This window comes from Acinonyx jubatus, chromosome B4 (assembly GCF_027475565.1).
Source record: "Acinonyx jubatus isolate Ajub_Pintada_27869175 chromosome B4, VMU_Ajub_asm_v1.0, whole genome shotgun sequence".
NCBI classification, from domain to species: Eukaryota; Metazoa; Chordata; class Mammalia; order Carnivora; family Felidae; genus Acinonyx; species Acinonyx jubatus.
The window spans coordinates 14,420,441-14,442,705 of NC_069387.1; the positions used below are offsets into that span (position 1 = coordinate 14,420,441).

Consider the following 22,265-nt stretch of genomic DNA (forward strand, 5'->3'; position numbering starts at 1 on the left):
CCATGATGGTCTCTCACCTCGAGGACTGTTAAGTGTTTCCAACTAGATGTCTCCACTCCTCCCCACCTGTCCTGCCTCTATCTTTATTTGTTCACCACAGACTTGCCACAGGAATATTTTAGATTTGGAAATCAGATTCTGTCCCAGCCTGCTTCGATACGTTTCAGGGGCAATTAGAATGAAATTCAAACTCCTTTTCCTGGCCTTATAAGACACCATGTTCTATTAAACCCACCTTCCCTCAGTTCACTCTCATTTTCATCATCCACAGTGATCTTACAACATGGCAACATCTTGACCTGAGACCTAGGGCTTGAGGTTTCTACTACATGCATGTCCCCTTCTCTCTTCATAAAGCTGAATCCTTCTCCTTCTTAAGGACTCATGTTGGTGTCGACTCCTCAGAGATACTCCCTGATACACCTATCTAAGTAGGTGTGTCTAAATATCTAAGACGGTAGGTCTCTCCTACCATCCTCCAGAACAACCAGTACTTTTCATAATCTGTGATTACGATATAATTGTTTACTTGTTTATTATTGGCCTTACACGTGTCTGGCGTGTTCTGTTGCCCACTGTTTTCCTAGTATGTTGTATAGTTAATGTTCCATAAATGCTTTTTGAACTGTTGCAAGGAAAGAAAATGGGGGAATTTGCTTCTAGGTATTCCAAGTTCGGTTTTGAGATAACCATTTGGCATTATTTAGAAGAGGGGGAAATATGGGTTTGGAGCTCAGGGCAGGGGTTAGGATTAAACACAGCAATTTGAATTATCTTCAACACGGCAGTCATAGTAAATGAGAACGTGTAAACAAAGACAATGGAGTTGGGAACATTAAAAAATAAGCAGAGGCTGAGTCAGCGAAGATGGACAAAAAGATTAGAAAGGTAAGAGAAAAACACATTGAAGTCCTCCAGGAAGCAAAGAGTAGTTACTTATTACAAATGCTGCTGAGAAAACACATAACATTCAAACAATGGATTAACCGCATCACTGGGAATACAAAAGAAATCTAGAGCACTGGAGAGAGTAACCAAATTTTAAAGGGTTGAGGTATGATTCAGAATACAAGGAGAAAGAGTAAATACAAACTATTTGTTAAACAAGTGAAAAGGAAAAAAGGATGATATCTTGAAGGGCAGCTGGATAAAGAATCATTATTTATTATTATTTATATAGGCTGAAGGACAGGAGTTTAAAAACAGGAAAGGGGCAATTATATGGGAAAGAGGAAGTTTAAAGACACCAAGTCCTCAAAGAGCTATGCTGTGAGGGTGGCGAGAGTGGATACAGAGAGGTTCTCAAAGTGTGGTCTACAGAACTTTGGAAATCTGAGACCCTTTCAGGGGATCTAGAAGAGGTTAAAATAATTCTCATAATGGTACTAAGACATCATTTGCCCTTTATGCTGTGTTGACATTCACAGTGATGGTACAAAAGTAATGGTGGGTTTTACCGCTGGTGCCTCAGCACACATGAAGGCAGTGTGGTTAAGCTGTACTAGCAGTCATCCTAGTAAACAAAACCACCCTCTTTGACACAGAAAAAGCCAATTTAACGTAAAGAATGCCCTTACTGATGCTAATTTTATTAAATCTTGACCTTGAATAAAATGTCCTTTTAAAAAATATTCTGCATGACAAAATGGAAACTAAAGCACCTCTGCTACATACCTTGATAAAGACCGTTGTCTCAAGAAAAAGCACTTGTGTAATTTTCTGAATTGCAAGCTGGAACTGCTTTTTTTGTAGAGCGCTGTTTTTATTTTGAAGAGCTATCGACAGACTGTGATTATTCAGACCTGGGTATGTGGCAGACCTTTCTCAGAAGTGAATGAAGGAAGCCTAATACTTCAAGGAAAATAACAGACTGTATTTTTGCCAGTGGTAAGTTTTCAGGCTTTCAAGCAATAACTAAAATTTTTGGAAAACCTGCATGCACCACTGTGAACTTGACAGCATCTCAATTCTTAGAGATTTTTCTAATGAGATCAGAGGTTATAGTAATAAATATGACTTCTGATATTGTATAATGAAATGTCTTAACATCTCTGTATAAACCAGTGGACCAGTAACTTCCAGATGACAGATGCATGCTGTTAGAAATGAATGCATGGGTAAAGATCCATTCAAAGTACAAGGCAAACCAATGGATTTCAATTTAAGAGAGTACAAAAAATTCATTGATGTGGCTTCTGATTCCAGATCACTAATAACCTGTAAGAAACTACCACTTGCCAAGTTTGGGTGTGGTACTTAAGAAAAATATCCTTAATTGTCTGAAAGGCCACTATAACTCCTACCTTACCAGTCGCAGTCTTTGTGAGGCTGGGTTTCTGCATATACTTCCTAACAACATCCTAACACACTGTAAAAGACTGAACAGAGAAGCAAATGCAAGGAGCCAGCAGTCTTCTAATGAGCCAGACATTCAAGATACTTACAGAAATGTAAAACGATGCCTCAGGTCTCATTAATTTTATTTTTCATATTGAAATCTTAATAACTTTTAAGATTATAATAGGGCCCTGAGTTAAAAAAACAAAAAACAAAAACTTGAGAGTCGCTGGCCTATAAGAAGTGAATCTTGACAGGCTTCTAAATTAACTGGTTCAGGCAAAGAGGGAGAATAAGAGTGATTTTTAATTACTAAAAATTAAAATATTAAAACTTAAAATTTTTAAGTTTAATTATTCACAATTACTGAATAAGAATGAGGGGAAATGGAGAGAATTGAGAAGCAGGTTAATTCTGACAGACATAACAAAAGCTGACAGGATAAAGAACTAAGAGAAACACTGAGGGCTCAGCTAATGTTTGATCGCTGCATTTGTATTGATGGTGACAACAATTTTCTCCATCAGTACACAGCAGCCTGGGAAAAACAGAACAGATGACAGGCTAAATGGAGGGGAGAAACAGGTGCGACGCACAGGACAAATTCAGTAAGGACAATGAGACCTAAGGGTGCTGGTTATCACGTCAAGACACCTACATCTGAGGTCAACCCAAGAACAAGAGCTGAAGCCAAGAGGCCCCCACTCAGCCCAGCTCTGCTCCTACTGGATGGAAATAGGGGAAGGGACCCTGGCCTTGGGCCTAAGGGCAAAGGTGAAACCAGGCTCTGTCAAACTTTCAGGGTACGTAATAAACATGAATCAGTACTGAATTCTTTACCTCCCTTAAAATTACTACGAATGTAATGCAGTTGTCAAGATCTATGGGTGGGGCTTATAGCTGAAATGCATTACAGTGAGTTGTTTGGTATGTTAGATATAAAGACCCCATGGAGAGAATTCTTGGCAGACCTGCTGCCCACCAAATTCTGTTTAATTACAGTATACGCGTTTGACTGTGTTAACAGATAATGAACAAAGGCCATTAGTGCACAAAAGGAAATACAGTCAACTAAAAGTAAATTAAGTATTCTATTCTAAAACAGGACTATGCTAAATAGGCTTCTCCTTTCATAATAAGGTTGTGCTTGAATTCAAATTTTTTAGGATATAGAGTTCTCTCTTTTGTATTCTCATATTTAAATTACTTCCTACTTTTAAAAGGAATTAACTTTTCACAAAATGGTTTTTTTTCCTGATTAGATCCAGAATTAGCCATCTGAAGCATCTGATCCTAAATATGTAATTTTGTATCACATTCCACAGTATTACAGACATGAAATCTGTTTTATAGCTTCTAATTTAAACCTGAGCCATGAACTTCTTTGCAATTTTCTAACCTTTCACTTTCATGTGACTTACTATGCATATATACATTATTTAAACCAGTTTTACAACTTCTGTCCCCATAATTCTGGATCCCCATGTAAACAGAAGCCCGGAGGAAAAAAACTTGGTTTGTCATTACAAACTCGATGATAATGGTTGAGCCAATACTGAACTGGGCCTTAGTTTCCTCATCTATGAAAATCAGGAAACTACAATTATCCTTTGCTATCTCTCAGGGTTGTTGCAAGGACTAAATAAGACTTCCAAAAACTGTAAAGTATAATACAATTTAAGATATTATGACGGATACTTTAAACTGGAAAACATGTATTCAAAGTACCAAGAAATTAACTTTTTCATATAAGCTCACAAATTTTAAATTTGAAAGAAATGGATTGTAGATGACATGATTCAGGTAGGTTGGAGAAAGGAGTATCTATTCTTGAGAGAAATAAAAGGCTTCCACCAACAAAAACCTCTGAAATGATACGATCTCACAGTATTATTCTTACTTTAGAAGAAAAATTAATAATACTGGCATATCACTTTATTATTTTGGTAAAATGTTAAATCACATTATAACAAACGTATTAACTTGTAAATACATTTTATACTTAAGTACTTCAAATAAATACTTAAATACTTTATATTTAAATACTTTAAAATAAAACGATCCCTCACTTTTCCTAATACATAACTTTTCCTAAGTTATTTGTTAAGTTTTATTTTTTCTTCATATTACATAACAAAAATTGTCCTATACCCAAAGTCCAAACTCTAATTTGAAACAACCACACATCCATTCCCCACCTCACCCCCAAAACAAGGCACTGGTATAAATAGCAATTGTGTTTTTCCCTTTCTGGCTAATCTTATAGATGAAATAATAAAATAAAGCTTAGAGGAAAGGGGGGGGGGAAGAAGAAATGGTTTCTCAGAGTTTATAATCTAGATCAGGGGTTGACCTGTTTCTGTAAATGCAGTTTTGGAACACAGCCACACCTGTATTATCTAGGGCTGCCGTTGCTGCAATGGCAGAGATGAGTTTTAAGACAAAAATAATAAATGCCAGTGACTCTTCTACAGAAAAAAGTTTGCCAAACACTGAACTAGACAATCAATACTGAAAAACAAACAAAAAAAAAAACCCACAAATATTCCCAATAAGTCTAATGGGACTAATGACTAAATGACTTTGGTTCTGCTGGGAGCTGGTCACTGCGACCACCTGCCATCATCTCCAGTGCTACTGTCATTGGTCCAAGTCACCACTTCCTCCCTGCTGCATTACTGCCTTTGTCTATCATTTCATCTTGCTGTCTCACTCAAGCCACTACAGTCTACCCTCAAACACAGCAGTTAGATTAGTCCTTTAAAAACTTGTCATGTCGTCTCTCTCTGCTCTGAACCTCTCAATGGCCTTTCATTTCATTCAGAAGAAACATCAAAGTTCTGACCATGGCCTCTAAGGCTTTCTAGGCCACTGGATGAAAATGAGGTCTTACATCATCGTTTATTACTCTCCCCTTCCCTCATTCCTTCTCTAGCCGAACTAGTCTCCTTCCTGTTCCTTGAACAAAAAAGCAAGGAATATTCTGCATTGTCTTTCACAGTGGCTATCCTCCCTGCCTGGAACACCCTTTCTTCAGATAACTGCACAGTTCACTCAGTTGCTTCAAGGTTTGCTCAAATCTCATCTTAAAATGAGGCCTAGCCACACTACCCCACTACACAATCCCTAGTTCTTTACCTTCTAACTATCACTTATGCTCAATTTATGCTATGCGCATTATCTGCCGTCCTTCCCATCCCACCAAGTCTAACCTGCAACACTGCTGCCTGGAACACTGTTGTAGTGTGTTTCGGGAAGAAGGCAAGGAGGACAGACAGTGCTTTTGAATAAGAGGTAGAAAATACACACTTTTCTTAAAAAACTATCACAGGCAAGAGAGCAGGAAGGAAGGCGGCAGGAGAGACTCAATTTCCTAGTTAGAAAATAACTGCAAACCTTAAAAGTATGTCTTTGAAAGAAAAACTGGCAAAAAAAAAAAAAAAACACAAAACCCTCTTTTTTTTTTTTTTTAAGAAAAAGGAATTGCAGAAGAGAATTATCTAAAACTGCCAAGTGAAATAAACAACGACCATGTGCCACTTCTGTGGCTCACTGCTGTCATGTACAGTCTGTAACTGGCAGATCAATGAAGAGAAAAAAAGCAACTCTGGGCTGCACCAACCCCTGCAGCTTGTTTTAAACGCATCAAAAACGTTTAACGTGACCAATCGATATGGTCTCATAAATGGAATATCCCTAAACATAATTTTACAAATATTTACCCTAAACATCTCACCCTTTTAACGTGCTTCCAAAAACCTCCTTACGATTCCAGTTGTCAAAACACAGTGACAGACTGTGAACTTGAGCCAAAGTTGGTGTCACGTTACAAATGCTGTAAGGCAAGTGCAGCAGAGCCGCGTCCTGTGCCTATGCTCAAATCCCAAATGACCGCCAAAGCGATCCTCAGCAATGACTTCTGCCTCTAAACGAATAAATGAATGTAACAGTTAACAAAGCAAAACCAATAACAACCTCCCTCTGATTCGGAAGTGGTAACTTTAAAATACATAGTTGGCTGCCTGAAAATCTTGATCAGTGTAAGACCATGAAGAATTATCTATCCACGATATAAACACACTCTAAAAAGAAAAAAAAAATGTAACCGGTATTGACTGAATGATTCTCGTTAAGGAACTCCTACAGGACTACAAGGTGGCGGAGCGTTCTCGTATCATTATAAAGTTATAGTTTAAATAGTGGTTATCATGTATCAACTATCCTTCAACAAAAAAGAAAGAGTAAAAACAAAATGATTATTCATCAAATAAACAATAATTTCTTGTAACTGTCAGCTCACGGCCAGAGAGTGATCTTTGGCTTAGCCTACAATGAAACAATTTTTAAATCAAGTGTTAACGGACTTCCATTGTGTGAGCGTTCACTCTATGTCAGATATTGTGCTAAGTGCCTCAATGTATTTATATGCCTTTAATCCTCACAACAACCCTGTAAGGTTGACACTACTATTATCTGCATTTTACAGAGAAGGAGACTGAGGCCTGAGGAAGTGAAATAACTTTAACCTGGAACCAAACTACACCTGTTCCAAAGCCCTCTCTTAACCAGTAGAAGTGCCTTTCAATCCTCTTTGAAACTTCATCACAGTATTAATATAAACAAGGCCGGACACGATCTTATTCTACGTTGTACATGCTTAATTAATGTTGACTACACAGGAAGTAAAAGTTTTCTTAACGCTTCACAGCCTTGTAGACTTCAGGGCTGTTCGCCATTAGGATAAAACGAAGTCAACGTAGAAAGCAAGCTTTAAAATCTGCAAATGCAGGTGTCCGAGATTTCAGAAAATGCTACTCCAGTGACGTAATCAAATGTGTAAAAAGTACAAAAGCAATTCCATGTTAAGGTTTGAAAACTTATCAGTGAAAACAAATCTGTGTGAGGAATCAGGAGACTTGTAATTCACTCCCTTTCTATCCATTTGTGTGACTCTGGCCTGGTCATTTAGCTTCATGACTCATTTTCCTCAACTGCAAAATAAGAGTGATGGACTAAATAACCTGTAATAACCTGTAATACATTACGATTCTAATTTTACCAGCTCTTAAAAGAGGCGTATCTAAGAGAGAGGAAGCGATTTCCTTCAACCCTGAATTCTTCTTACAAAATACACACTGCGAACTAGGAACTTAGATTTACTATGCTAAAATTCCCCCAAATCCTTTGAGAACACGGATTCTGTAAATAAATGATTTAACAATAGAAATGAAGAGCTACCATTTACTGGCCTATGTTTTACATACTTACACCACGAATCCTCCTGACTCCAAAGACAATGCTTGTAACCTCACTTAACTTCAGTCTTTCTTAAGTCACCTTAAGTAATGTGCAAAGTTGTGTTTTATCATTAAACTTAAGAATTACAGGTAATTACTAGTACAAAGTGCCAAAGGCAGAGCCTGGCACGGCGGAGGAATACAATAAATGGTCATTTTTATTTCCTTAGGGTTCGTAATAATAAAACTTCTTACATAACTCAAAATCCTGTCTGGATAACTAGACCAGCACGGGAAGTGCTGTGATCCACATTCCTTTGAACTGTAACAGATTAACTAAACCATCTCAAAACTGGGGATACTTTGGGTCAAAAGAGCACCTGACAGCAGGCAACACTGGTATTTTTACGCCGAGGACTACGTCCGACCACACAGTTAAAACACAAACAACAAAGCTGCCTTCTGGAATTGGCCACTTTGACTTTCCTGTGGACTCCCCTCTGGCCAAAATTAAACCACACGCCAATAACACGAAGCCTTGACAGTGGGTACGGATTCGGGAAGCCGCAACACTGGCTGCGAAACTGACACCGGGGCACGGGGCACACCCTCAGTGTCACACACTGCAGCCCAACCACCATCCTTCTCTCATCCTGCCGGAGGGCAGCCCAGGGAGTGGCAGAGGCGCTTCGGGTCCTTAGGGGACAGCTGCAACCATTCTCCTACTCAACCACTCCCCCCTCCCCCCACCCCGAGACAGGCAGGGCGTTTCTAGAAAGTCCAGTGTCCGAGCTGAGCACGGGAATCGGGACAGAGTGCAGGGCAAGCCAGGGGGGCTGTGGCGCCGGCGGCGTCGCAGCTAGACTCTCGCAGGGCAAAGGAAGCGGCTGGAAGTCAGAGCCCCGTCAGGGTACCTTGTGTCCAGCGGCAGAAGATGGTGTCAGAGAGACCGGGGCTGCTCTTGGTGCCCCACACCAGCTCCATCAGCTCTTTAGTCAGTTCGGACATGATGGGGTACCGGCGAGCGGGTCTTCGCTTTCAGGACTCCCGCCCCGGAACATGGGGAAGGGGCGCCTTCAGGGACAGGAGTTGTGGGACGGCAGCGGCAAAAGAGCTGGGAGGGCGGACGGGCGGAGGGCGGAAGGCGAAAGGAGAGAGAGCTACTAGCCGAGACCGCGCCTGTCAAGCCAGCCGGAGCGGCAGCAGAGTTTCCCGTGCCGGAAGTGCCGGGCCACTTCCGGCTTCCCTTTCGCTACCGCCCCCGCCCCCGCCCGGTGGACCCGGGAGTCGCCTCCCCGGAAGCGGAAGTGGGGGGGTAGGAAGCGCTTAGGCACGCTCTGGTGGCCGCCGGTTTTCCTGAGCTTCGCCCCCCGCTTTAGGTGGGGTGGTAACTTTTGTACTGGCGGGGACGCCGCGTTCCCTGGGCGTTGGCCTGTTTTCACCATCCAGGAACCCCTCCTCCCTCGGCGCACCGCAGGCCCTGCGGCCCACGCCTTAGGGCCTGGAACGTAGACTAGCCCCTAAAATATTAGTTACACAGAGCTACAACTCTAAGACGATGGTTGAGTCTCCGTGAAGAAACATCTATGACTTCACAGAGAGCCACCACTAATTTGAAGGCTGTCGGCCTGTGTGCCTCGATAAATCCTATAAAGTCCAACCACCTATTAAATGCATAAGCGAAGGGTGTGGTGTGTAATGTGCGTTAGAAATGCCTCTACTGGGTGTAACGCAGACTTAGAAAGCTATTTATTGGGAAACAGATTCAAAGCAGCCTGTTCGGTAGAGCATTCTCATCTCGTTTTTTGAGAGTGTTCGGTGAGTGGACAACACCTGAACTGAAGTCCAGGTTTAATCGTTGACAAACATGCGGTTGAATTTGGTTTGTGTAAAAACCTGTATTTAGGACGCCTAAAAAGGAGAGAACATATTGACCAAACTTTGAATTTAAAACAAAAGGCCCAATCTGATGGGTTCCCTACAGGTTGCAAATAAGAGGGCGTTGCTAATTTATCCTTTATTCCGAACTGCAACAATCTTTGCTGTAGTGCCTGAGCCGTATCTATAGCCCTCCTAATTTTTATTCCCTTTGGAACTCTCTTTACCCTATTTTTGCAAACCAAATCTCACTCATTCTTCAAGACACAGTATGAATGCCATTTTGTAATAAAGTAGACTCCAGTCATTAAAATCTGAAGTACAAATTTTAGCTTCTGCAATTTCATGGTAACTCATGTGTAACTTGCTCATGACAGTTACTGTCATCCTTGTATTTGCAAAGAATTACTCTTCTGAGGGGCACCTGGGTAGCTCAGTTGGTTAAGCCTCTGACTTTGGCTCAGGTCATGATCTCCCAGTTTCATGGGTTAGAGCCCCACGTGGGGCTCTGTGCTGACCGCTCAGAGCCTCCAGCCTGCTTCAGTTTCTGTGTCTCCCTCTCTCTCTGCCCCTCCCCTGCCCACACTCTGTCTCTCTGTCAAACATAAATAAATATTAAAAAAAATTAAAAAAAAAACAATGATTACTCTCCTGGGATATAAGTTTATGGAAGTCAAGAACTTGTCTTACTCATAGCACCTAGTATGGAGCATTGAACATTGCTGGATATCAGTAAGTATTCATTGAAGGAATGATATTTGCCTTTACTGGAATTTAACAATTCGTTATCTTTTAGCACATTAGGGATCAGGAGAAGTAGTATTAAGTCCAGTTAAACATCTATTATTTGCTTGGTGGTTTACAATTTACAGGATTATTTCACTTGCTGAAAGACATAGAAGAGTCTATGTTCATAGAGTGTGTAAGTGGCAGACCTCTAAGTTCAGAGGTGTTGGCCACAATTGTTTTCTTTCCATTAATATACAGATAGTAGTTATACATTTGATTAACACTCTATACATATGGGGTAAAGGCTATACTTTCAAAACATAATTTTAAAAACAGAATATTTCTTGATCTGTGATTTTTCTAAGTTTACAGCTACGATGAGCTGACAAAATCTTCAGCACATTGATATGTCCTTTCCACTTTTAGGTTATATTCTTCATTTGCAGCGTTTAAAAATTTTAAATTAGCAAGACATCTTTTTAACAAGAAATATTTGATGTTAAATTATTTATGTTGCTTAATTCATTAGTTATAACATCTAAAATGTGAACTTACTTAAACTGCAATAGAAATGCAAATTAATATTCGTTTCAAATTTTCTTATTCAGTAATTATACATAAACATAATACATTTTGGAAGCAGTCAAGTTTGTTGCATTTATAGCTGGCACAGGATAATAATGAGTTTCTCTTATTATAATAACTTGAAAATTATGCACATTTACGTTGAAGTATTTATATTGCTCCATATTTTCACACATATTTTTTCTTAGGACCGTCTATGGTTTTGGTGAAAGTGATGTGTATCGTTAAGATGTACACAGGTTGCATGAATGATCTTTAGTCCTAAAAGAAAGTCCTGAAAAATCAGAAACATTCTGCTCGTATGTAAATTTTATTAGTAATATTTCTCTTTCGTTCAAATTCAAGTCAGGGCACAGCCATAAAACTAGGCTGAGATTTCCATCATGATTAATTCCCTTTAGCAGTCTTTACTAGTTCACAGCAGCAGAATTACTCTATCAAACCCCTAACCCTGGGCTTAGTTTCCTGTCTTTCCCCAAATTTCCCTGTCAAACGAAGCACAATGACTTCGTTACCTTGTTCCTAGCGATCACCACGGAAAGAATATTTCTCCAACTGGAATCCCTCTTAGTCGTCATTTAGTGTATTTGCATTCCGGTTATCTAAGAGAAATCATAGGTTGAAAAAACCTACACTATAATGTGGTTAATACATTTCAGGCGAGTTGCTCAAAGAATCCCATACTTATTCACTAAGAAAGCTATTTTATTTATGGGCCCTATGTCTTCCAATAACAGCATAAATCTATCCAACAAATAAAATTCTTTCCTTTCCTTTAGCCTGACCTCATCTCGGCAGGGTAATTTTCCTACCAAGCATTTAAGCCCACCATTGTCATTCCCAAGTATGGCATACTGCATCATTTCCCAAAGCATTTTCTACTGGCATTAATGCATGGTGGAAAGGGGATTCTATGATTAAAATCTGGGTTAAGGAAAGTTAGACAGTTATGGGGTGCTTGAGTGGCTCGGTTAGTTAAATATCCGACTCTTGATTTCGGCTCAGGTCATGGTCTCATGGTTCCTGAGTTCCAGTCCCGCATGGGGCTCTGTGCTGACATGATGGAGCCTGCCTGGGATACTTTATCTCCCTCTCTCCATCTGGATTCTCCTCCTCTCAAAATAATTAAATAAATAAACATTAATAAATGAAAAATAGAAAAATAAAACAGTTGTTCACCGCAACTCTTCAAGAGAGAGGATTGTATTCAGGGCTAAAAGACATTTGAATGACTTTATTCACTGATCTTCTCACATAGTTTAGGTTGAGAATCACTGGTATAATGGAATGGGCTTCTGATTGGAATGAGAAAATATGAATGTTATGATTATGAATATGATTAAGAGGTACAAACTTTAAAAAAGGAAATATGAATGTTACTTATGTGACTACTAACTATGGCCTTGGATGAATCATTTAAACCATACTGTGCTTCTTCATCAATAAATGAAAAGGACTAACTTTAGATCATCTCTTAGGATGCCATTTATTTCAGATCCTGTCCCCTTCTATGATTTAAGAAAAAACACTGTTTAGAAATTAAAATATATGGAAAAAGTTAGAAGAAAAAGAATGTTGAGCATGTATATAGAATAAACAAATGACTTAGCATTATTCTCCACTAACACATAGAATAAAAGAGGTTATTTGTCCCTTACCACTTACTTGTGCTAACATTATGAAATGAGAAGATCAAATTCCAAAATATATATCAGTCCAAGACTGGCTATGTTAAATGAGTACATAATATTTGCACACTTGGATGTGTCATAGACACCTCAAACTCACTGTGTGTCAAATAAAACATCTTTTTCCATAAAATCAGCTCCTCTTTCAATGGTTCATGGTCAACGAATAGTACCATCCTCTACAAACAAGCACATTTTTTAATGTTCTCAATTTTATAGGATGAATAAACAACATCCTTGAGGCTAAGTTGCCACATTCATAAAAGAAGGTCATTAACAGTAATTACATCATACAATGATTATGAGATTTAACAGAAAACATTGTATGTGAAAGAAATATGTAATTGAAAAATACCATTCTTATGTTAGCTACGTTAATGGTTTGACCAAAAGACCATAGGAGCAAACATGGAAGATGAGTTACTTACGCATTTGAACTGGGTATAATTTTGACCAGAGAAAAAAGGGAGGATGTGCCTTTTTGGCATGAAATGCTATTATGGCAGGAGCCTGGCATTTGTATCCCTAGAGAGAGTTGAGTCAGGAATGTCAGATAAAGGAGGGTGCCATAGACTGACTTGCGTCCCCTTCAAATCCATATGTTGGAGACATAATTAAGGTAAATGAGGTCATAAAGATGGGGCCCTAACCCAATGGAACTGGTGTCCTAATAAAAGCAGGAAGACACCAGAGATCCCACATGCATCCGGCAAGAGGCTATGTGATGACACAGTAAGAAAGTGGCTGTCTGTAAGCCAGAAAGAGAGGTGTCACCATTAACCAACCCTGATGGAACTTTGATCTTTGTACTTGCAGCCTCCAAAAGTTGCGAGAAAATTAGTTTCTGTTATTTAAGTCAGCCAATCTCTGGAATTTTGTTATGGCAGTCTGAGGAGACTAGTGTAAAGGGCCAGAATCTTAACATACTGTCTTACATAGTTAAGCAGCTAATATTTATTGATCACATTTTATGGCAGTCCCTATACTAAGCAATTTACATGTGTTACAGTACAGAACCCTCATGACTCTGGAATAAGAACTATGATCTCTTAGGTGGATAAAAATCTTGCCCTGAATCATGAAGTGAATGGAAAAACTAGCATGGACACCCAGATTTTTCTGACCCAGAACCTGTGCACAAACTCATTTCAGAGCACAGGTGATTTGATTCTAGATCTGTGGCCTTAATACTACTCAGTCCTCAATGCTATGAACTTTAAATATAACAAGAGCTAGTTAAGATTTTTCAACAGTGTGGTGCTAACATCATCTTTATATCTTATGATTATAACTGGCAGTATGCAGTGAGGACAATGATTACAAATGAGAAATGGCTGAACCAGTTAGGAAGTTACTGCAATAATCCATGATGAGATGCTTAGGGCATAAAGTGGAATGGTGCCATTGGCAATTTCACTGAGCAGTAAATCCCATGGCCGTTTTAGAAATAGAATGGATGAAACTTGGCGATTTACTAAGGAAGGTAGGTGACATTCAAAATGTAATGAAACTTAACTATGCTTAAATACAAGATTAGCATCTCTGTTGGGATCAGAAACAGAACAGAAACACAAAGGGGGGTCAGACCTATAGGTGTGCTTGTTTCCAGATATGGAAACAGGAATAAAGAAGGAAGAGTTTGTCTTCTGAATGCTGAAGTTTCCTGAAGCCGCTGTATAGAAACTGGAGTTGAGGATGCTGACTCTGCTCCTGAAAGGAAGCTATGGCCACTGTATTAAACTGTGTTTTTGGTAATAGAGTGTAAGAGAATAAGCAGATCAAAAGAGAAGAGGAAGAAAGTGTATTAGTTTTCCGCTGCAATCATAACAAGTTACCAGAGAATTTACTGGCTTAAACAACACAAATGTGTCATCTTACTTCTGAAGATCCTAAGTCTAACAAGAGTCTCACGAGGATAAAGCCAAGGCATTAGCAGGGCTGTTCTTTCGGTAGGCTTTGGGAAGGGTTCCTTTCCTTGCCTCTTCCAGGTTCTAGAAGCTGCCTACATTCCATGGCTTGTTACCCCCTTCTTCTATCTTTCAAGCCAGCAAAAGCTAGTTGAGTTCTTCTAACATCACATCACTCTAAGCTCCTCCTCTTGTCCCTCTTCCAGTTTTAAGGACTCTTGTGATTACACTGAGCCCACTCGGCTGCTCTGGAACGATTTCCTTATTTTAAGGTCAGTTACTTAACAACTTTAATTTCATCTGCAACCTAATTCCCCATTTCCATGTAATCTGCACAAGTTCCAGGGATTAAGACATGAATATCTTCGGATGGAGGTAGTCTCCTGCCTATCGTAGTGAATGACAGATAATGCTTGGTGTCTCTCCAGCATTAAAATGAAGTTGTTCGTTAGATGTTCACTAAAACTGGGGGGTCTACCATTTATCCGTCTAATAAGTACTTACTGTCTACTATACCGGCTCTTTTCTCTCTATATTGGGGATCCAGCAGTTAAAAAATTGACAAATATTCTTACCCTCATCAAATTTACATTCTAATGTGGATCACATACAAAAAAAGCCAGATAAGGGAAGTATATAGTACGATACATTAAATCCTCCCGAGAAAATAAAGCAGGGAAGGGAGATAGAGGGCTGGGTGAAGAGTAGGGGTTGCAGTTTTATATAGTCCTTCCCTAACTCATGATAAAGTGGCCTGTAAGCAGAGAAATGAAAGAGTGAGCCATTATATACAATGCAAAAATATTTCAGGCAGAGGAAATATCAACCGCAAAGACAAACTTAGAGTTAACCAGGAAGTTGGCAAGACCGCAGGGAGCACACTGAGATTGGGGACAAATGAGGAAATAGCCTTTGTTCTGTGCTGCAACTTTCTTATCGGGGATTGTTAGGGGTTTGTCCAGCTTCTTTCTTTTCAAAGGGTATCTTGGGAGGGAGCCCCCAGGTCTGTAGGATTGTATAGAGGAAGGGAAAGAGTTGCTTTCATTGCAGCCTGACCTTGCAGTCAGGTATCTTTTTGCATTTGACCCCACTCAAGAATTCATGCGGCACATGATAAGCGAGACAGAATATTGTGCTCAAGTGTGGAATGTATCGCCTCTGAAGCATAAAGAAGGCTACTAAGCATTGCTCTTCTTTCTTAGTGGTTAGAGGTACAAGGTACATAACTTGCCCTTTATTTTGGAGGCAAGTCCAGAAATGCTCAAAACACTGAACCCAGAAATGTATCACTGATTTGCTGGGCCCCTGAATCTTTGTAGCGTTTCTCTCTTACCCTCTGGAGCACGTGTCTTACCAGGCATCTAGAGTACAGTTGGCTCTTGAACAACATAGGTTTGAACCACACAGGTCTACTTAAATATGTGGATTTTTAAGATATACTACAGTACTGTACATTTTCCATTATGGTTTTCTTAATAACGTTTTCTTTTCTCTAGCTGGCTTTATCATAAGAATATAGTATATAATACATAGAACATACAAAACATGTGGTAATTGACTGCTTATATTATTGGCAAGTCTTCCAGCCCACAGTAGGCTCTTAGTGGTTGGGGTTTTGAAGAGTTGAAAGTTATATTAACATTTTCAACTGTATGAGAGGTCGGCACCTCTGAAACCCTGTGTTGTTCAAGGGTCAACTATAATTGCCATTTCTTAGTTATCAGGTCCAATTAACATGACGTCACGTGTAGTAGCCAGATTCCAAGACTGTCCTCAGTGATTCTCTCCCCTGTGCTATTCCTGCATTTCTGTACTTCCATCACATTGAGGAGAGAAATCTTTCCAAGGCAAGGTCATGGAAGTTCTTCCTTGCTTTCTTAGGGGATGTTACCTGCTGTGTTATGAGGATACCCAAGTAGCCCTACAGAGAGATCCATGTGGATCTAAGGTTTCTTCTCAATAGTCAGCACCCAGTTCCGGGCCATATGGGTGAGCCAGTGTGAAAGTGGGACCTCCACCACCAGTCAGGACCAGGGTCAGTGTGGCACCAATGGGAAGAAGCCCCGGTAGGGTCCTGGAGAATGCATGGCGCAGCTCCCCAGAGCCGGTGTGTCCACAACTTCCAATTTCTGCACTGTCTGATGCTGGTAGCTTGAAATCTACCATAGCAGGGATATTCGCAGGATGGAAATTGCCAGTGCTACAAATTAGGATCTTTTATTCCTAGAGACCAGGATGTCAAAGCACACCATGGAGGAGACTCTGTCTCCAAAGGAAAATGTATGCATTAATGTCAGCTTAAAGGAGAATGTGCTCTGGAAATGCATAAACAACAGCAGTCCACCATGGAAGGAGAACTTCAGTTGGGACATTGTTACTGAGATAGCCCCAGTTTAATTTAGCACTTAGGACATGCCAGGCATTGTGCTGAGTACTTCATGCACATTCTTTTATTGTAGAGAAATTTGAGAGGCAGTGGGGGGCAAACTGACTCCCAGTCACAGAGCTAGGATGGATGATGCCATTGTACCTATGCCCTGCTGACCAGATATGTCTGTTCTTTTATTCACCTGACTTCACCTGACTTCCCTCCCCCACCCCACCCCCCAGCCCCATCCCAATACTGTTCAGCCTGAAGAAATCAGAGTCAACAGAACTGTGGTCTTTCACACGCTGGATCCAGAAAACCAGGAGCAACGTGAGCCAACCACAGCAGAAGAGTTTTTGCGTATGGTGTAAAGAAGGGGTTTAGTTTCATTCTTTTGCGTGTTGCTACCCAGGTTTTCTGACACCATTTATTGAAGAGACTTTTTCCCATTAGATATTCATTGCTGCTTTGTTGAGAATTAATTGACCATATAGTTGTGGACTCATCTCTGGTATGGGAGTGACTGTCGTGTACGTCTGAAACTAATACTACACTGTGTGTTAGCTAACTGGAATTTAAGTAAAAAGCTAAAAAAAAACCCCACAAAACACTAACATCTAATTTAAGAGATAATATACTTATGGAAACAGTGCCAATTTGAACTAAAAGGAAAAGAGACAATAAAAAATAAGAATTGATCTTTGACTCCTCAAATTTATATAGGAAGAAGGCTGAGAACACAACCCAGCTGGGGTTGCAAACATGAGATATCTTTTATGGTCAAGGAAGGGTAGAACCAAAAGGTCAGAGAACAGATTCAGAACTACAATGAGTCTTTCCCAAGACTTAAATCCTAATTGAGGAAATATCAACGTGTGTCTGATGTGTCATTCTAGATTTTAGAAATGCTATGGACCCACAACTCCTGTGGACCTCCTTTACCAGTTTCTGATGGAAGAGTCTACTCTGGTTATCCTATCCCTGCCCCACAATTCTGATGGGTGTCAGGCCAGATAAACTGTCTCTTAGTTCACCAGTCTTTGGAAATTACATTCAAGGAAGCTCATACATACTTTACCTAATTTAGATGATGAGACCCATAGGATTCAAGCTGATGCTGCAAGGGTATGAGACTTTATGAGAATTCATGTGTGGGAGAGACTTGAATTATTAAAGCCAAAAGGTAGTCTGTGGGACTCGGCCTACATTATGGCAACCATGATTCATGCCTCTTGATATTCATACCCTTAAATAGTTTCCTCCCACACTAAATGGAACTGAACTGTGTGACCCACACAGTATTGTGGAAGTGATGGTATCTATTTTCCAAAACTAGGTCATGAAAGGTATTACGGTTTTTGCATGATCTCTTCTTCCACTTTGTGGAAAGCCAACTGCCATAATGGGAAGATATCCAAGCTGTCTGTGAATAGGCGTGTATAGAGAGGACGTGAGGCTGGATATCCCCATTCCAAGTCTTGGGATCCCACTTTATTATGAGATCCCCAACCTAGGCAAGGAGAATTTGGCCTCCTCTGAATTTCTGATACTTTCACAAATAAATTTTATATTTGGCCTTTGGGTTTATTTACTCTCTTACTCCCAAAACTATTTTTAATGTTGCCAAGGAGAATTTTGAGTCTCATACTTTGTCTTAGACTGCCAATTAATAAGTATGAGCCTGTCATTTTGTTTCTTCAATGTCTCAATGATACGTACAAAGTGGTCAGTCTTTGTAATCTGACGTCAGTCAGTAGACACTGGTTGCCCCAGTGGCTCAAATTTGATCAAGGATAATTCTTTGTGGAAAAAGGCAGCTGCAAACTTTAACTGTCTGTAATTTCCAATAGTGAGAGGATGGTTGTATTGACTGGCTCCATGAAAAGAATCTTGGTTGAAACTGATAGCACCCATTATAGGAACCAAATATAATAAAGCCTTTGGCAACATCATACTTAGTGGAGAAACTAGAAAAGCTTCCCTTTTAGATTGGCAACAAGAAAAAGATGCCTTCTGTCATCACTTTTATTCAACATAGTAAAGGAGGTCATAGTCAGCAAGGCAAGAAAAAGAAATCAGAGGGTGAATAAGATAGAAACAAAGCTGTTGTTATTCATAGCCTGTCCCATGTTTCATTCTATAGATAGCCATTTTTTTTCTGGATTTCTGTAGCAAGGTTTGCCTTTAATGCTCAAGACCTTTCCCTCCTACAGTCACACTTCCATCTAAGTCTCACCTGCCTATGAGTCCCTCACAGCATTTCCTGAATATCTTTTGGATAGACTGAGGCCAAATAAATGAATATGAAATTGAGCTGCTCAATTTTTACCAACATAATAATCTAATTCTTTTTCTCTATTCTGGAAGAAGAATGGCAATTTCTGTTGGGTAAAGCTCATAAACTGGATAGAATGAGACAGCCAGAAAAGAAATGTTCTGCAGGTTTTAAACCAAGTCAGCAATGGTAAAACTGGATAGGAAAATTGGTTCCATCTGCTTTTAATCTCAGAATGTCTCCCCATCTTTCTTGGTTGTCTCAAGTAGGAGCTGTCCAAATTTGCCTGACTCAAAGTTCATATTGAAATGCTGATTATAAAACCAGAGCAGGAAGAGGTGTACGATCAGATTGAATTAGTGTCGTGATCACTCGTGGGGCTTCTGTTCAGCGGGATGTCATGCTTGCTGAAGGATGAATGACTTCTGCCCCTAAAACTTTTGGTGCCACACATTGTGCAACATTGGGAGGCAGCTTTAGGTGAGGCTGGGACCTAGAAGAATGGAGGTCTGGTTCACATTAGCAAAGAAAAGCAGATACCTGAGGCTGCTTCTGTTTTCTTTGGTTTTTATTTTTGAAATCTGTTATGACAAAAAATTTCAAACACATACAAAAAGAAGGAATTATAAGCACCTATCTCCTAGATTTAACAATTAAATCACTGGTTTCGTCTGTTTTGGTACATTTTGAATATAAATTAAAGATATAATAACAATATACTCCTAATTATTTCAGTATGCATCTCTAAAATGAAGATACTTTTCTACATAAACACGACAGTATTATCACACCTAACATAATTAATAATTCCATAAAATAATTTAATATTATTTAATGTTATCCATATGTCTCCAGTAGTTCATACAATGCCTTTGAAACCTAGATTCTTCAGACCATGATTCAATCAGTGGTAATATAAGGTATTTCTCTAAAGGAGAATTTAATATAGAACATTCCCCTCTTTTCTTTTTCATGACACTAGCTTTTTGAAGAGAATGGATCAATTTTCCTTTAGAACATTTGATTTTTAAAATGTATGTCATGTTTCCTTCAGGGACTGTTTGACTTATAGTTTTGGCATTTGGTATTTGGTATCACTGTAGGTTTTGGTATTGCCTATTACTTGGAAGTTTTGGTGTAAAGATTTTATTTGATTTAATCTGAATATGTTATTTAGATGGCAAGATGCTTTTTTGCAAGTATATTTTAAGAATAATACTATGTGCTGCTTATTACATCACATCAAAAGGCTGTCTAATTTTGAATTTTGCTAACATTGACTAATGGTGGAAGGTGTCACCAGCAAGGAATCTGTGGGCTCAACTTTTGCTCTGTATCAATTCCATTTTCTGTCAACTTTTTACCTAATGGTTTGGCATCCACTAAAAATCTTTGCCTGAATCAATTACTTCATTAGGACTTGCAAAATGATTATCTTCTGTTTATTGTTTGTTCTTTTTTTTCTATTTTAAACTTTTTAAATGTTTTATTTATTTTTGAGAGAGAGAGAGAGAGAGAGAGAGAGAGAGGAGTGGGGGAGGGGCAGAGAGAGAAGGAGACACAGAATCTGAAGCAGGCTCCAGGCTCTGAGCTTTCAGCACAGAGCCTGATGCAGGGCTCGAACCCACGAACTGTGAGATCATGACATGAGTCAAAATCAGACTCTTAACTGACTGAGCCACCCAGGTGCCCCTCTAATTTTTTTGAGTTACATGGTTAGTTTCATTATTTTTAATCTATCTGATGCATTCTAATACAGTATATAGTACTACAAAATTCCTAAGAATTAAACAAGCTTTGATATTTGGTATTTTCATAATCGTCATTCAATTCAAATATGTTAACATTCTCATTTCTCTCCCTCAATTTATTATTTCTAAGTAAATTTTAAATCTTCAATTATTTCTTAATCTATTTGTTATTAATTTCAAGTTTAATTATATTTTTTCTTAGTGAACAACATATTGTGATCCTGATACTGTAGCATTTGGTAACACTTGCTTTTAGGCTCAGTCCATGGTCAACTTTTTTTTTTTTTAAACTTTTTTTTTTAACGTTTATTTATTTTTGAGACAGAGAGAGACAGAGCATGAACAGGGGAGGAGCAGAGAGAGAGGGAGACACAGAATCTGAAACAGGCTCCAGGCTCTGAGCTGTCAGCACGGAGCCCGACGCAGGGCTCGAACTCACGGACTGTGAGATCATGACCTGAGCCGAAGTCAGACGCCCAACCGACCAAGGCACCCAGGCGTCCCTCATGGTCAACTTTTAAAAAAGTTTCATCCATGAATGAGAGGAGTATCTGCTCCCTGATTTTTTAGTATATCATACTGTGTGTTAGTAATAGATTAAGGGACTAATTAATTGTTGTATCCATCTATAGTCTAAACAACTTTTTAAAAAATCTAGTTGTTCAAACATTTAGAGAAAACGTTAAATTTCCCACTGTTCAGGAGGATTTGTCAATATTTTCTTGTTGTGACAGATAATGCTTTATGTATTATTATATATCAGGTGTTCACACATTTGGAATTGCTATATGTATCTGGAAAATTATACTTTTAGCTGTAAGTAATGATCTGAGTTAATATAAGTAGTGGTAGTATCTGATATTTAGTTCTCACTTGTTTATGTAATCTCTAAATTATGTTTATGTCTTTAAATAAGTTAAAGTAAAACTTATAAGTTAAAGTTTAAGTTTATTTAGTTAAAGTTTATTTAGATTTACTTGCATGGTTACCACTTTATTTGTTTACCATTTCTTTTTGGATTTAACTTCTTACTTCCTTACTTACTTCAACATATCTTTTCTGAATTCTTCCAAAGAGAGGATTTTTGTGGACACTAAATATTTGCAAAAAAGGCTTTATTTTGTCACTAATTGTAAGTGCTAATTTAGCTAGGTATAAAATGCCAAGTTTTAGGTTCGCCCTTGCCATGTGACTTTGAGAATGTTACTTTACCTCACTGTCTCTCAATTTTCTCATCAGTAAAATGAGAGTTTAAAGTTGTTTAAAATTGTGAACACAATTGTAAGTGGGTGAACCTTTGTAAGCAACTAAATAATGGTGGCTCATGGTAAGTGCCATGTAAATGTTGCTAAATAAAAATAAAATACATGGTGTGAGGGTGTGTTTCCAGTCCAAGATGGCAACATAGAAAGACCCTCAACTCACCTTCTCTACAGACACACCAAATCCACACTATTTATAGAGTAGTTCCTCTTAAAGAAGAACTGAGGGCTGACCAAACAGCTTCTGC

The 22,265-nt window shown here is 39.1% G+C and overlaps 1 protein-coding gene across 4 annotated transcripts in view; it reads right to left on the minus strand.

Moving 5' to 3' along the window:
* The window catches only part of MINDY3 (MINDY lysine 48 deubiquitinase 3), a 95,378-nt gene extending 86,552 nt beyond the window's left edge, over positions 1-8,826 (minus strand). The window contains exon 1 of one of the 4 annotated variants that reach the window (XM_027073512.2): positions 8,489-8,824. In XM_027073512.2, the coding sequence (XP_026929313.1) occupies positions 8,489-8,582 (94 nt within the window). In that variant the 5' untranslated portion in view covers positions 8,583-8,824. Of the gene's footprint in view, positions 1-8,488 lie in introns of all 4 variants that reach the window. The other 3 variants (XM_027073511.2, XM_053225339.1, XM_027073514.2) reach the window with 3 other exon arrangements.
* Between the last annotated feature and the right edge of the window lie 13,439 nt (positions 8,827-22,265).